General features: G+C 41.7%; 1 protein-coding gene across 1 annotated transcript in view; it reads left to right on the forward strand.

Moving 5' to 3' along the window:
* Nucleotides 1-17,253, forward strand: part of COL4A4 (collagen type IV alpha 4 chain) — a 108,289-nt gene that overhangs the window by 12,917 nt on the left and 78,119 nt on the right. The window contains exons 2-4 of the mRNA XM_054722994.1: nt 1,998-2,134; nt 4,888-4,930; nt 8,745-8,819. Coding sequence (XP_054578969.1) covers nt 2,073-2,134; nt 4,888-4,930; nt 8,745-8,819 — 180 coding nt within the window. The 5' untranslated portion in view covers nt 1,998-2,072. The remainder of the gene's footprint in view (nt 1-1,997; nt 2,135-4,887; nt 4,931-8,744; nt 8,820-17,253) is intronic.

Here is a 17,253-nt window from a genome sequence, read left to right on the forward strand (position 1 = left end):
ATTGGGTACTCCCCATATAGCTATTCATGTCTGTTTGTTGTTATCAGTGTCCTTTCACATTGGGCAGTCCCACTAATGGGGAGACCAGTTAGGTTTTCTGCAGATTGTTTCATCTGTCCATCCATCCATCTGTCCAGCCATCCAGCAACTCAATTAAAATGTACAAAGAAACTCCTAGGTTTCTTTGACCATGATCCATGATAAGCCATTCTTACTCTGAAAGATGACTATAGCAATACTCTATTTTAATAAAATCCCTTTTTGTACCCCCTTTATCACAATTATACATAGAGAATAATTGCATCATGTATCTCTTTTGGGGTAAAAATGCAAATATCTCTGATTTTCTTTAATTTCTGCCTATACTTTCTACTTATTTAAAACTACAGGCCCAATGCACGAAATTTGTGCAAGGGGCTCAGCCCTCATAGCCCCAGTTTCATCTGGAAGATCATCTAGAAGGATGTCCAGTCTAATTAGCATATTATGCTTTTATTATTACAGATATCAAGTACATTTTAAATGATTCAAATCAATTCATGTATTCCTTCCAAAACAATAATTTGTTTTCTTGAGACTGGCTTCTAGAATGCAACTAAAAAAGCCTTTATTTAAAATGATGGATTTAGGGATGGGAAAAGATCTGGGCACTCAAAGAGATTCTGTTTCTATTGATTTTGAAACTGTATCATGGAATGTTGTTCTACCACTTACTTAGAAAACTTACTTAGAAAACTAGTCTCATAAATACAGCATTGAGTTAGCTTATCCAGATTTTACCCAGAAATTTAAAAATAGCTTGTAATATTCAACACTCCTAATTTTCTTCTCTCTACCCAATTCTGGTGTTCAGAGAAGCCAGTTTTTAAGATGAGACATTTCAATTCTTTGAGCCAAAATTATCTTATCAAAGTCTTAAGTTCTTTGAGTCAAAACAGTCTTTCTTATTTTATTGAGATAAAGTTTACAAAATAAAATTCATCTTTTTGACTTATTTAGAGTTTATAATTCAGTGTTTTTTAGTATATTCAGAATGTTGTGCAACCATCACCACTATCTAATTCCAGAACATTTCCATCGCCCCAAAGAAACTCTGTACCTCCCAGTTCTCCTCTTTGGCAACCTCTCGTAATTATTAATCGATTTTCTGTCTCTATGGATTTGCCTGTTTTGGATATTTCACCTACACGAAATCATAAAGTATGTGACTCCTTTCACTTAGCATAGTGTTTTCAAGGTTCATCCATGCTGTAGCATGTATCAGTCTTTCATTTTATTTTATGGCCAAAAGCAATGTATGGATATGGCACATTTTGCTTATCCAGTCATCAGTTGATGGACATTTGGCTTGCTTCTGCTTTTGGGCTATTATGAATAATTCTACTATTGAATAATTCTACTATGAATATTCATGTGCAAGTTTTTGTGTGAACATATATTGCCAATTCTCTTGGTTATATAGCTAGAAATGGAATAGCTGGGTCAGATGGTAACTCTTATGTTTAACTTTTTGAGGCACTATCAAAATGTTTCCAATTAGTTGTATCATTTTACATAAAAATATTTTACATATATTTGCTGTATATGTGCAAAATATGTATTTCTACACTAGAGGGTTCCTTTCCTACTTTCAAGCACTCAAGTGAATTTAAATTGGATTTTCAAGAAAAACAATTAAATAGAAGAAAATCCCACTTAGAGAAATGAAGCAATACTTTCTATGCAAGCATTTTATGTATATATGTGTATATAGATACATCTTTTTACTTCTCAAAAATATATTTGACATATAAGGAATTTGAGAATATTTTTATTTTTAAGAATAAAAATTGCTATTTATTCAGTTTAACTACCACTAAGAAAAGATTATATAAATTTTTTTGAAGTTTTGTTTCAAAAAATATTTTTATCACTAACTATGGACAAGGAAAGTAATTATTTCAACCTTATAATCCATACTGTGTTTTAAGGGATATGTTTATATTCACCATGTACAGACTTTAAACCTCACTTATGAACGGGAATCATCCGGAAGAGAAGACTAAGGACTCAGACTGGCTGTGCAGTAAGCCATGCACATGGAGTTAGGAAGGTGCTCTTTCAGGTGGTTCAAGCTCTTAGCCACAAAGCCCTGGTGAGTATCCTCGGTGTTTTTATTCAATAATAATGCTCACTCAATGTTGGTTTTTTTTTTTTTTTAATACTTTTATTTATTTCAGAGAGGAAGGGAGAGAGATAGAAACATCATGATGAGAGAGAATCATTGATCGGCTGCCTCCTGCACACCACCTACTGGGGATCGAGCCCGCAACCTGGGCATGTGCCCTTGACCAGAATTGAACCTGGGACCCTTCAGTCCACAGGCCAACACTCTATCCACTGAGCCAAACTGGCTAGGGCTCAATGTTGGTCTTATAGGTATGAATTATATGAATGCTTCATGTGTCAAAAAGGCAGTCATTCCAGAAATCTGTGGGTTATGCCTGCCATTTTGCATCTCATTTTTATTATTAAACACAAATCCTTTCTATTCTCCCTGAATTGCACCCACATACTCTTACTGAATGGGAAGGTGCACATTTAAAGGCTGCAGGTTCTGGCTCTTACACGCTGGGTTTGAAGAGCAAAAAGTTTCCTGTATGTCCAGAGCAGCAGAGTCCCTATAACTAACAGAGTTAGTTCAACGCATTTCACGAGTGTGGTAAGCAGGATACATAGCCCCAAAGAAGTGGACATCCTAATCCCATGACTATGTTTTGTTTCGTGGCGAGGGAGACTTACAGTTGCGCGTGGAATTAAGATTGCTAATCAGCTAACCTTTCCAGGGGGAGATTATCTTGGATTATCAGAGTGGCTCCAGTATAATCAAAAGGGCCCTTCGAACGAAGTAGGAGAAAGAGGCAGGAGAGTGAGAGTCCAAGAAGGGATGTGGTAGAAGAGGAGGCGGTCAGAGGGATACAGCAAGAGAGAGACTGGACCTGCCCCTGCTGGTATTGAAGATGGAAGTGAGCACAAGCCAAGGAATGCAGGCAGAATCCAGACAAGGCAGGGAAACCGAGCCTCCCCTGGCACCTCCAGAAGGAACACAGCCCTGCCAACGCCTTGATTTTTGCCAGTGAGACCCAGTGAGACCCATTTCGGATTCTGACCCCCAGACCATAAGATAATGAATGTGTGTTATGTAGTTAAGCCTCTGAGTTTGGGTAATGTGTTACAGCAGCAATAGGAAGCTAATATGATATTGTTACAAGTGACTAAAAAAGACATTGGGAGTTAAGGCAGAGGAACATTAAATAATGAAAAATATGAAAAGTTTTCAAGTAAAATGTGAAAAAACATATCCTGGCTACAGTTTTAAGGAGACTTTATATATATATGGAGGCCTGAACTGCTATAAGATGGAACCTGTCCTTATTTACAAATGTCCAACGTGGTACAGAGCCACTTAACAAACAATGATTGTAAATACTTTAACTTGATTGAAAACAGTTTATTACTTTGTTTAATGCCTCTTTCATTTTTTTATTCTCTTAATTCACTTAGTTGCTTCACTGAAATGCCCACCTGGTCTTTTTGGGGATTTTCATGAATTCAAATAGAAGGGTCGGGAGAAGGGGGACTTCAGTGTGGAATCAGTAAGTGTGGCTAGACCCACCCCTGTCTCCTGTGGTCCAGCCAGGGCCTCCTCCAGGGGCATGACTCTGTGGGTGTCTGTGGTATTTACCAGCATCTCAGCACAGGACAAAAGAGTAGAGGGTGGAGAAGGAAGGCTCACTTAGGACGCGAGGGTTCAGTGAGGAGATGACTACACAGAACAAAGGATAGGGTGGCAGAGAACTCATGGCCCAGGCTGGGGCCCTTCTCCCAGCCTTGGGGATGATGTGACTGGAAGCCCCAACTCCATCATAGCTGTTTTAAGGGTAAATATAGAAGCTCTTGAACACACTCAAGGTGACCAATAATTGTAAATGTTTAGTGGTCACCTTGGTCATTCCCAGCTGCTCTGACAAACACCATAGACTGCATGGCAACAGGAATTTATTTTTCACAGGTCTGCAGGCTGTAAGTCCAAGATCAGGGTGTCAGCAAGGTGGATTCTGGGGAGGGCTCTCTTCCATGTTGTGGACTGCTGCCTTCTTCTTGTATCTTCACTTGGTGGAAAGAGGGTGGGAGAGCTCTCTGCGTCAAGAGATTCCATCCTTTTGACCGAATTCCATCCCAAAGGCCACATCTCATAATACTATCATATTGGGGTTAGGATTTCAACATATGTATTTGAGGGACACAAATATTCAGTCCATACAGTGGTCCCTTTTGGTTCATCTCTCCTCTGTTAAAATTTGTTTATAATAATAAAGTTACTCCAGTTAGATTTCTGCCTCAATAATAAGACCCTGAACTACCTAACTCTTCCCTAACTAGTCCATATTATTTCCACTGCCTTCCAAACTATCTCCCTGTCCAGCTGGGTTTCCTTCCCTCCTACCTCCTTCTAGCTGGCTTTCCTTAATGCCATTCAGCATACACTGTCTTTGCACCATTCCTGAGCAAAGCCTCTCCTCTCTAGTTTTCATTCTGAGAGTCATTTTCCTTCACTCATCTAACCATCCAGGCTTCACCTTCAGTGTCTCCATGGTACCCAGCACAATGAGGACCTCACTAAGGGATGTGAGTACTTCTGGACTGATTATAAGGGAAAAGGTAATGAAGACCACTAGAGAGAGGATAATGTTTATCTTGTCACCTATGACAATCAGCTGGTGTCAACAGCTTATTAAATATAAGGAGAAGTTTTCTAGAATTAATTCATTTATTTATTTACTTATTTATTGTGGTTTGCATGAAAAGGGACAGTTTAAATTCATCTGCATTTTTGCTTTTTTTTAGGTCACTTATACTTATTATCTTTTCTATGCAACTTGTATATGGGGTAAGTACATGAATTAGCTCTGATGGCATGCTGAAAATTCACTTTATTGAATGCATTATTTTTGTTATATTTTTAATCAAGTAGCTCCCTGGGATTCAGTTTTCTCATCTGTAAAATGAAGTGTTGGACTAGATGAACTCTAAGGTTTCCTTTATCTTTTACAGTCAAGACTGCTTAGCAAACTGCCTCCAAATGATATTGGAGATATTTTTATTTTATAATATAATCCTTTCTTAAAAACATTTTTAGAGAGGGCCAGAAAGCAGCTGGGCCACTTCACAATTAAATTACTAAGAAGTATAAGATTAAATTTGAAATTTTAACTTTGGAGTAAGATAAGCCTAGAACATTCTGTAATAAGATCTAACAATCTCAGTTATTAAAAACCAACTTCAGATGTTTCTGGGAAATTCAATGGGCTGCCTGTAACTCAGGTCGATCTTAAAAGACAACTGGGCTGGATTAAATCACTCTAGTGAACACATTTCTATCTGTCCATCTCTCCAGCTTGGATCCACCCAATCCAATTTCTGTGATGCAAGTTATCAAAGCAAATCAAATAGAAAGCTTCTTTCTGTTCTCCTCTTCTTATCAGTCAGGAGTAGAAGGCATTTGTGTTCAGAAATGAGAAGTCTTGGTTCTTGGCTGTGACAATGATTGATCTCTTAACCTATCCAAGACTCAGTTTATCCTGATTGAAGTAAAGATGATAAGATTTATCCAGCTTAGTTCACATGCACTTGAGAGCATCACCTGAAATAATAACTGAAAACACACTGAAATATATGTGTGTGGATTTTTTCTATTTATCTTACTTGATATTCCTAAGTTTATTTTTGTATTATATTCTTTTTATTATTATTATGAAGGTTTAGAGAGTCCTAAATTTCACTTCCTTTGTTCCTTATGTTCCATATGAGTGAATTTGGTTCCTGAACCAAAGATCGTCCTGCCCTGGATTCTCCCACCAGCCTGTGTATGCAGAGATTCTAGAGTTCACACAGGGAGTGGCTATGCTATAGTTGGCTTGTAAAGGTGGAGATATAAATTGCTGCAGTATCAATGGGAGGCAATTTGACCTTCAGGATTTTAAGTGCATGTACCTGTTGAAACCGGAATTTATCTTTTTGGAATTTATCATACATACTTATATTGGCTTGTGAATAAAGATAAATGCACAACAATACTAGTTGCAGGATATTGTTCAGTAGCAAAAGAAGGGAGATAGTTAAATTTCCATCAGTAAAGACTGATTACACAAGTTAGAATACTTTGTCTGTAGCCAAATGTATTATTTTGGCATGATTTTGAAGACATCTGATTAAGTGAAAACAGCAAGGCCCAAGAAAATATACTACACCAAAATGTTTTGTGTGTATGCATGTGATAATCATGTGAATGTGCTTATAAATACCCAGACACCAATTTGAGGAGATCAATTACCTCTAGGTGAGAGAATGGGAGGCCACAATGGAAGAGAAAATGTCTTTTCCCACTATACTCTTTTGCACTATTTGTGTGTTTTTTTAAATCATGTGCATATGTTATTTATTTTTCAAATAAGAAAATAGAGGTACAAATATAGGGCAGATGACTAATCTATAAATTAATAACATTATTTTCTTAAACTTTCTATGCAACAAATATTTATTTAAAAATATCTGTCATAAAATGGATCATGACTTTTCCTTTTTTCTCTTTGAATAAGTTACATTGGTTTTAGAGAATGTCAGTATATTGCCAGTGAGTGCGGTATATATTTTGAATGTTGACTTGTCTAAGCTAGAGTCTTTATCTTCTTTTAATGGGTTCCTACGATCTGTTTTTTAAGATTTGTCCTCTATAAATGCCTCTTCCTTTTCAAATGTTGTTTATTTGGCTGTCTAATGTAGAAGAACTTTGTAGAGACTAAAATCACCTCTTGCTTTTTTCTTTTATTGGTCCAAGTCAAAGCTTTACATACAACTATTTCTGTTTCTTTATTAGAATCTGCTGAACTATTTTAAACTGATTCTTCTCTGAATATAATTTTGCTCCAAACATCTCAGTGATGCTTGGCCCAATGAAGTTAAAATAAAACAACAAACTTGCTTTTATTATCAAGCCATCGAATCAACTGCCCCTCCTTTTTCCCTGCTTGTTTTGATATTTCACTGAACACATAGTAATGAACCCAACCTCAAATGAACCTAAGTGTTCAGACTAGTTGTTTTAATGCTTTCATGCTGTCCTGACCTGGCCCTGGGCATTTATTAATTTAATTTTCTTTTTTACCTTACCAGGGTTTTAAACTCTATGTTTCTACATCATAAATAACAATGTTACTCAAAACTCAAGAGGCATCTATTTCTAAAACTTCAAATACATTTTTTAAACTTTAATTATCTAATTGCTTGGCTCTTGTCAAGGTTTAAATTCTTATATACTTTTAATGACCCATTAAGAGTTTTGTTTATAAGGATGTCTTTTCATTAATGCTTAATGTAAAAATATTTTCTTTTGGATTATTTCTGAGCACAATTTTCCTGAAAAAAAAAAAAAAAAAGAAATCTAAATTAAGTGATTGAAAAGGAAAAAAAAAACAAACATGCTAGCTAGACTCCTTTCCCTCCTATATACATATATTTATATATGTGCATATTCATATATATAAATATATATTCACATACATATCTATGTACTTACATCAGTACATCAGAACTATAAATATTGGTTTAACTGTTTTGTTTCCCCATTATACATTAATCTAAAGACTTAAGTTTACAGCCTTGAGTTTAAAACAATCTACCAGTTACAGAAATGTGTGGTTAATACACGCACGCTGCAGTGAGCACTGGGCCTGGCTGGATCATGCCTTCCTGGCATTTGTATTAATGCCCTCAGCTCCTGGCCCTGGAGCTGCTTTGGGCACCACTCTCCCAATCGCAGCCCAAGCCAGTGACAAAGCTCAGAGCTCATCTCCACTGCACCATCATTGAGGAATCTACCTATGGAAACAGCTCCTCTGGAAATACACTTTTTTTGTATTGAAGTGATGGATGACTCTGGATACAGATAATGAGGATTTGTGAGAGCAGGGGACTAATTTCCCCCAAATTAGTGCATATGTGTGTTTGGGGGGAGCATTAAAGTTAAGAAAATACATGAGTCTTTAAAGAGAGTGTTGAAGAAAAATCAGGTAAAGTGGGGGAAGGGCCCAAATTATTTAAGTTCAGGAGCTTTCTGGTTGAGAGACATCTTGGAGGAACCGTCTTGAAGCATCAGCAAATTGTAGGAAGAACAATTTGTTACCAGAGTGTTGACATAAGAGGGACTCCGTGAAGGAGACACGCCCTAGCTGATCTTGGAGGTAAAACAAGAGGGTCCAGAAAAAGAAAAGCAGTCAAACTTATACTTTGAATTAAACATCATTGTGCACTTACATTTTTCCTAACTACACAGTTTACACTCTAAGATCATTCACAACTTAGTAAATGAATCTTAAACTGGAGAGAGAAATGCCGAAGGTTCTGGTGAAAGCCAATTAGCTTCAAAAGAGCCTTTTAGAAGCCCTAGCTGACATACTGTATCCTGGCCCACATAGATTTTTACTCTTGCTCACAAAGTCATCAATCTTCTTTTTTATCAAGCCACAAGGTAAAGTCTCTGCCTTTTTATCTATCGCTATTAGTCTCTTATTTTCACAGACTCAAAGGTAAAGGTATACTCTGGACTCATGAGTTAGGCAAATCAAGCGTACTTGTTGTAATGTGTGTATCACGTACGTGGCTAAGGGATGGGTTGCATGTACTGAATCAGATGTTTCACCTTCCAGAGCGGAAAGAAGTTCACTCCTTGTGGAGGGAGAGATTGCTCTGTCTGCCAGTGCTTTCCTGAAAAGGGGTCTCGGGTAAGTGACGTAAACACCACAGGGACACTGGGGGAGGGGAAATAGGCAGGTACTAATTAAAGGGCATAAAGTTTCAGTTAAGCAAGTTGAGTAAGCTCTGGAGATCTGCTGTATAGCTTTCTGTCTATGGTCAACAGTAATGAATTGCTTCCTTAAGCATTTGTTGAGAGGGTTAACCTAGTGGTAAGTGTTCTTACCACAATAAATGTTTTTTAAAAATCAACGTGGACAGCATTCTGAATTTTGAACCATTGGGGATATTTAACATTAAGTAGTCCTGGATTCTTAGCACATTCTGGTATTCGGCAATGTTTGCATCTTTTATAATCAAAGTTCTGTACGTTCTGAGAAGCAATCCCAATGACATTAGACCATGCATCCAGCTTAGCAGACAGTCTGGGCAGCAGTGTTTCTCCCAGTGATTTGCCAGCTGCAGAAGGGGTCCCATTGTTAAAGGAGACATCCTGGGTGGCTCTCTTGATATTCATGTTGCATATCAGCATTTGAAAGGCTCTGAGAAGGGCTGCAGTTAGTTTTCTTTGTTTTTTTAAAGCTTGTTTAACTTTGTTTAAGGTAGTGTTTCCAGACATTGGACTGTAAGACTCTTTTTTGGATAACACCTGTTGAAATCCTGTGGACTAGTGATCTATAATAAAAGGAATAGCTGCATTTCTCACATATTGCTCCTGTGCCAAGCACTGACTTCTCACATCAACTTTCTTATAGTCTTGTACTGACCTTTCGGTGCAGAAGACCGAGGCACAGAGCCCTGCAGTGTCTTGCTCAAGTCCACCCAGAGTGTTGCTTTTGAATACTACACTAGACTCTCTGCTCTTGAATGCACAAGAACCCTCTTGGGTATAGTGGATCTATTGGACATTTATAAGACTCTCCCTTATATTGTGGCAGCAGCAGCTGGCAGCCCACTAACTCATTTGTGCTAGAGAATTAAATAAAAAATTATTTTGATTAAAAATGCTTCCACAATCTTACAGGGAAGAAGTGTGTTTCAGAAGCTTTGGACAGTGTTTGAGGCAGAGCAGTGATTCTGTTGAAACATGTCCGAGTCGATCCTATGGGGCTGTGCCTGAAGCTCTGAAAGCATGATTCGGTAAACATCAGTCAATAGGGACTGAAATATTACTGTCCTGAGAGAAGGGGCCGTATGTTTCTCCCACAGCATCTGTTTATCTTCACATGGTAGGTGTGCAATGTGTATGGGGTTCCTTTGTCCATCAGCTGCCTTATTGAGCTTGGGGCAAATCCCTTCTTTTAAGCTACTTAGTTTCCTCCTCAGTACTTCAAAGATTTCAGTGATCAGAATTTATCATGAGCTTTTTCAAGCCACTTTATGATACAATTTTTAATTTTTCATTACAATTGACATATAATCTGATAGCAGTTTCAGGTATACAGCATAGTGGTTAGACATTTATGAAGTGATCTCCCCAATAAGTCTAGGATGCACCTGGCACCATACATAGTTTTTACAATATTATTGGCTGTATTCCCTATGCTGTACCTTACATCTGCCTGACTATTTTTATAACTAGAGGCCCGGTGCATGAAATTCATGCACGGGGTGGTGTGTGTGTGTGTGTGTGTGTCTCAGCCCAGCCTGCACCCTCTCCAACCTGGGACATCCCTCTCACAATCCAGGACCGCTGGCTCCCAACCACTCGCTTGCCTGCCTGCCTGATTGCCCCTAACCGCTTCTGCCTGCCAGCCTGATCACCCCCTAACCACTCCCCTGCCAGGCTGATCGATGCCTAACTACTCTCCTGCCAGCCCGATTGCCCCTAACTGCCCTCTCCTGTCGGTCTGGTCACCCCTAAGTGCTCTCCCCTGCTAGCCTGGTTGCCCCTAACTGTCCTCCCCTGCTGGCCTGGTCACCCATAACTGCCCTCCCTTGCCAGCCTGGTTGCCCCTAACTGCCCTCCCCTGCTAGCCTGGTCACCCCAATTGTCCTCCCCTGCAGGCCTGGTCACCCCCAACTGCCCTCCCCTGCAGGCCTGGTCACCCCTAACTGTCCTCCTCTGCAGGCCTGGTCACCCCCAACTGGCCTGGTCACCCCCAACTGTCCTCCCCCGCTGGCCTGGTAACCCCTAACTGCCCTCCCTTGCCAGCCAGGTCGCCCCCAACTGCCCTCCCCTGCAGGCCTGGTCACCCCTAATTGCCCTCCCCTGCTGGCCTGGTCCCCCCAACTGCCCTCCCTGGCCTGGTTGCCCCCAACTGCCCTCCCCTGCAGGCCTGGTCCTCCCCAACTACCTTCCCCTGCCAGCCCGGTCACCCCTAACTGCCTTCCCTTGCCTGCCTGGTCGCCCCTAACTGCTCTCCCCTGCAGGCCTGGTCCCCCCTGCAACTGCCCTCCCCTGCAGGCCTGGGTCCCCTGCAACTGTCCTCCCCTGCAGGCCTGGTCTCCCCCAACTGCCCTCCTCTGCTGGTCCGGTCACCCCTAACTGCCCTCCCCTGAGGCCTGATCGCCCCCAACTGCCCTCCCTTGCAAGCCTGGTCCCTTCCAACTGCCCTTCCCTGCTGGCCTGGTCCCCCCCCCAACTGCCTTCCTCTGCCAGCCCGGTCACCCCTAACTGCCCTCCCCTGCTGGCCTGATCGCCCCTGTAATGTGCAGTATAGTGACTGTAGTTATTAACACTGTTCTCTGCATTTGAAAGTTGCTAAGGAAGTAGATCTTAAAGATTCTCATCACAAGAAAAAAATTGGTAGCTACATGTGGTGATAGCTATTAACTAGACTTATTGTGGTGATCATTTTGCAATATTTACAAATATCAAATCATTGTGTTGTATACCTGAAACCAATATCATATTATATGTCAATTATATCTCAAATTTTTAAAAGTAGGGGCACTAAAAACTAGCAATCTAAGAAATGCTTTAGCCTTTTCCATGTAAATATGCACATTATTCAGGATAAAAAGCCTGGCTTTTGTGAGGTTGTTAATAGAAACATATTAAGGTTGTATAAATGAAAAAGAAAAGAAATCAGTGCATCAAATTTGAAGATTTTTTGAGCTTGAGACCCTAGAAATATGGATTGATCAGCTCTGTCGCAGGAAGGGGATGGGGCACCACCCAACAGAGAGGACCAGTTGCTTGGATAAAGCCTGCTTGGTGTGGTCCTCCGATTTAAATGAGGCTGAGAGTTGTTTTATCAGGGACATTTGGCAACATTTAGAGACATTTTTTGGTTGACACAACTGGGTGGAAGAGGGTGCTACTGGTTCTAGTGGGTGGAAGCCAGGGATTCTGCTCAGCATCCTACCACACACAGGACAGTCCCCACACCAAAGACTTTCTGTCCCCAAATGCCAATAGTGCCAAGGCTGAGGGACCCTGCCCCAATCCTACAACAGCTTGTAAGGCCACTATAATATTATTTCTATCTGTCAATACAAGGAACAGAGTTTCCAAGAGTTTTAAATACTTGCTTGTATGGGGAAGAAGCAGGACACACACCTGGTGTCTGGTTCCACCCTAGCATTTGCCCCAGGATCAAGGAGATGATTATACAACGGTTCAAACATCAGTTCTAGTCATAACTTTGTGAGCTCAGGTGGACACTTCAAGCTGCCCAAGCCTTGGTTTTTTTTCATATTTACACGGTGGCTCCTTTCTTCTCAGTTTCTTTGGGCTCTTCAATAGTCACAAGTAATTGCATATGTCGAGGGTGTACTGTGGGTCCTATAACACAGTCATCAGCCCATGGTTAGGAGGGCTCCCGGCGCAGGCTGCGGTCGGCGTCCCTGATTCTGGGTGGTCAGGGATTCCTGTGTGCAGAACACTGGTCAACCTCTGACCTTCCTGAGACAGATGGTCCCATGAGAAGGCTGCAAGTTGCTGGGGAGTCTACCAGCTGGGAATCTGGGAGCGTGACTTGTGCATAACTGGAGGTGGTTTGGGAGGCGGACCTCCCAAGTCCTCAGCAGCCAGCCAACTAGCATACCATCTCTTGTGCCGCACCTACAGCTCAAGGTGGGCTATAAAAATAGAAATGTACCGAATTCTGGAGGTTTGAGCATCTGTTCGAGGCAGCACAGCCATTAGTAGCTTAGCCAGGCATTCCTAAGAAAGACTATGTACTCTTTATGGCTTACTGCCTGAGAGAGGAGTTTGTTCAAGCCCCAGATCAAAACTGCTGTCTGTGTCTAAAGCCATTGTGGGAAGCCAGGCTGCCCCTGCCCTGCAATGACTGAGGTTAGGGTTTTAACTGGGCACTGAAGCTTGAGTTTGACATGGAGCTAAGACATGTCCAAAGGCAGCTCCCCAGTGCCACCAGAATGAAGTTCAGTGTCACCAATGTATGGCTGGAGGCTGAGTCTGGCCTCAATAAGTGTTTCATCAGTAATCATTACTGCTTCCCCCTGATCCTCTCCAGTGTGTCAGTCAGTCAGGCCCCGTACCCTCCCTTGAACATTATCTGAACATTCCCACTTGTCTGCCCTTTCCACTTCCAGTTTGCGTCTATCTCTCCTGCCCTCCCCAAAGGAACTCAGTGGAGATGCCACCCCCACAAGCCTCCTGCCTGGTCCAGCCAGTGTGGATGCTCCTTGGGGGGGTTTGGGGGGACCTGTTTTCCTTCACTTCTCATACCCTGATTGTGGCTCTGTTTGAGTTTACGTGTGGATGTGTCTGACCCTCTTGATAAGCTTGAAAGCACATACCTCATAAAGGTGATTATGTGGACACATTGCATGTTTATGCTGCCTCCTGGCCATAGTGGACACTATACAAATCTAAGTTGCCTACTTTTGTTTTTCCCCTTTGAGAACAGGATGGGGGAGTAATTTTTTTGGTACTTCTTTGATATGATCATATTAGGTGGCACCTAGAAGGTAGTTAATATACATAAATCAGTAAATTAAAATTCAGACTCTAGCTTGGATAGGGTTCAGGGTCCCGAGCTGGTGGCCTGGCTGCAGCGTGGGTGTGAGGACACCTGCCATATCCAAGGGAAGGGGAACGGAATTAGCGGGGAGTATCTCCCCCAGTCTTCCCCGCCCCACAGCACCTACATCTGTTATTAAGTGAGTCATCACACATATTTCAAATACCCTTGTGAATTTCAGTAGGGCCAGTAATGAGCACTTGGTGCAGCAGCAACAAATATGACCACAAACGTGCTGCACTGGGACCTTTTAAGGGTTTGATAGCATCCCAGAAAGAACTGGAGTCTGAGGTGGTCTCTTCCAGGCTCGAGCCCTCACCTGGGAAATAAGGGTTTGTATCAGAGGGCTGGTCCTGTTCCCCGCAGCTCTAGCAGCCCATGGTGCTATGATAGGGGGCATGGCTTCTCATATGTAACAGCCGCTTAATTGACTTCCCCAAATATTTTGTGACGGTCATAGCATCTCCCCACACTCCATGGTAATCCCTCTTGAAGGATGTGATGAGGTGGCGTTGGGCAGAATTTTAAATTATTCATGATCAGTTTCAAGGGAGAAAATGTCCATGTTTTTTTTATGGTTATCTCCTTGCAGGGAAAATCACATGTTTTTATAGGCTAGGATGAAACCTTTTAGAAGTTCTGCTTTATGGCTAGCATGATAATAAAGACACCTTCTGTATTTTTTTTCCTAAAATAAAACATATCCACATTGTTTTCCACTCAAAAAGTACAGCAACCAATACAACTTTATAATTTAGTGGTTTTACGTACAAGGAGGTCAAATGGCTTAAAAGTCAAGACCTGTCTTAGTTATTTTTGGTATGAAAATGAAAATCACATATTAACAATTCAGCCTTTCCCTGGGGGATTTCATATCACTGAAAAACGTCCTCCAAGTATTTTTTCTGAATCCCACTCACTTATTCCTCACACTTCTAAGAGCCTGCATTTCATGATAAAAATGGAATTTACTTGGGAAGTTTTAATAATTGTTAACTTTTTAAAATTAAGTTATTTGCACACAAAGTTCTAGAACTGAGTCTATCACTCACACAGCTGGACTCTAGTTCAGCCTGTTAAACAGTTCAGAGCAGTTCTTTTTATGTCCTAAAGCTCATGTAGTCAATGATGTTACATTTTGATGCAAGCAAGTTCCAGTTACAACTGAGAAGTTGGCAGATTTGGGCTGCCACTTGGATATGAGAAAAATATATTTCTCCTTTCAAATACAGATTTGGTCTGTGACAGACCCAGTGCCATCGGGGGAAAGCAAGTGGGAGGGGACCATAGGGAGCTGGACAGTACATTTGTCATATAAAGGCATCAGAATTCAAAACAAAACAAAACAAAAAACAGTGCCTGCCCGACTAGAGTGGCTCAGTGGTTGAATGTCGACCCATGAACCAAGAGGTCACCACCAGTTCGATTCCTGGTCAGGGCACATGCCTGGGCTGTGGGCTCAATCTCCAGTAGGGAGCATGTAGGAGGCAGCCCATCAATGTTTCTCCCTCACTGATGTTTCTATCTCTCTATCCTTCTCCCTTTCCCTCTCTAAAATGAATAAAAACATATTTTTAAAAGAACAGTGCCTAACAATTAACAAGTGTCCCAGTAGAACTCAGCCTGTCAGCTGCCAGTTTATAACTTTGACTTAGCTTGTGAATATGTTTTCCCTGACAGGAGTTGTTTACATTGATTTTTGGAGAATGAAAAACTTGAAAAAGTGAAAAGAATAAATCTTTAGTTGTGGGATTTTTTTATTTTTATTTTTTGCAGGTGCCTGAGGAAGTATTTTTGAACTGGGCGTGAGGATCCGGGAGGCAGAGGGAGGTGGCATACCTATCATTTTATACTGTTTGGCTTCCTAATCACAGTGGAGCAGGAGCAGTAGTAGCTGGTACCTACCTGGAAGAATAACTGCAACTAACATGGCTCTCAGGGCACTGACGAATCCCTCTTTAACTCCAACATTTGTGTTAGAGAAACAGCTTATATTTGCCTTCCATGCTGTGGAATGCATCGTTTTCCAAACCTCCCTCAAGAATCCTAGTTGCAGTTTGGGTCTGAAGGTCGGTTTTGGACTGTCTGCCCCGTCGGTCACCTCATTAAGTGTGATTTGCAGTGAGCCTTTGGTCTCCTCACGTGGGGTTCAACTCCATAGCAACGACTGCGGAGCTCTGTGACCCAGCGTGAACCCGGGCCAGGCCAGTGCAGAGCTCAGCAAATGTGGGACTATGCTGAACTCGAGAGGATCAAGGTCATTACCAGAGTGGAGGCAGCCTTGTTGGTCAGAAATAGGGGCTACATACAGGTGTCTCCCAAAGCAGGGCATGTCCCATGTAGCAAAATGGGAAGCAGTGTTTGTAACTCCCTCTAGCGCAAGGGAAAATTCTGTGTAAATGGGTTAAAAAGCTGAATTCCAAAGTTTGTAGGAAAGAAAAATATATTTCTGCTTCCAAATACTATTTTCAATAAATTGGGACGAGATCCACAGGGAAAACAGCTATGTCTCCAAGGTGCTAATAGTTTCACTCCTCTGTCCTACAATCTTATCGGTAATTCATTCAGCAAACAGCCCCTGAGCCTTCTGCATGTACCAGGCATCTATGTGCTGGGAGGCCTTGATGATAATGAAGAAAGTGCCTGTGGCCTGGAGCTTGGAGCCCATCAGGAATAACCCTCCAGCTGTTATTTCTGGTGCCTGCTGAGTGCCAGGCACCATTCTAGGCAGACAAAGATCCTTGCTCTTTCCCTGCATGCACAGTTTGGTGCCCTAACTTGGTCTTGCATAGGAGCATGTGTGGGGTGGGATGGGGCAAGGGAACTATGGGTTAACACCTCTGCTTGGGTTGGGTGGAATCAGACGTCACTTAGCAACAGCCTGGAAGAAGCATGTCCTGTTAGTTTTTGTTCTTCTTAACAAATTGCCACATGTTTGATGGCTTAAAACAGTGGTCGGCAAACTGTGGCTCACGAGCCGCGGTTTGCCGCTCTGTTGACTAATGAGTTTGCCAACCACTGGCTTAAAACAATAGAAATTTATTTATTCACGAGATGTAGAGGGCAGAAGTCCAAAAGCAAGGGCACTGCCATACACCCTCCACAGGCAATAGAGGAGAATCATTTCCTTGCCTCTTCTAGTTTCTGGTGGCCGCCAGCGCTCCTTAGCTTGTGGCTGCATCACTCCAGTCTCTGCCTTCATCTTTCCACCACCTTCTCCTCTGTGTGTCTGTATCAAAATCCATCTGTATCCCTCTTATCAGGATTCATATGATGGCACTTAGGGCCCACCTGGATAACCCGAGGTAAACTCTTTATCTCAAGATCCTTAACTTTATCACATCTTTTGCATCTAAGGTAATAGCTACAGGTTCTGAGGATCAGCATGAGCACATATGTTTTTGTGGCCACCATTCAATCCACTACCAACTGTTGGAGCAGAGAGAATAGTCTCTATTCAGATCCTGGCATGGCAAAAAGACCGGCTGGCATGTTTGAGGGACCCAAGGTGGCCACCAAGGTTTGATCA

This window comes from Eptesicus fuscus, chromosome 11, assembly GCF_027574615.1.
Source record: "Eptesicus fuscus isolate TK198812 chromosome 11, DD_ASM_mEF_20220401, whole genome shotgun sequence".
Classification (NCBI taxonomy): Eukaryota; Metazoa; Chordata; class Mammalia; order Chiroptera; family Vespertilionidae; genus Eptesicus; species Eptesicus fuscus.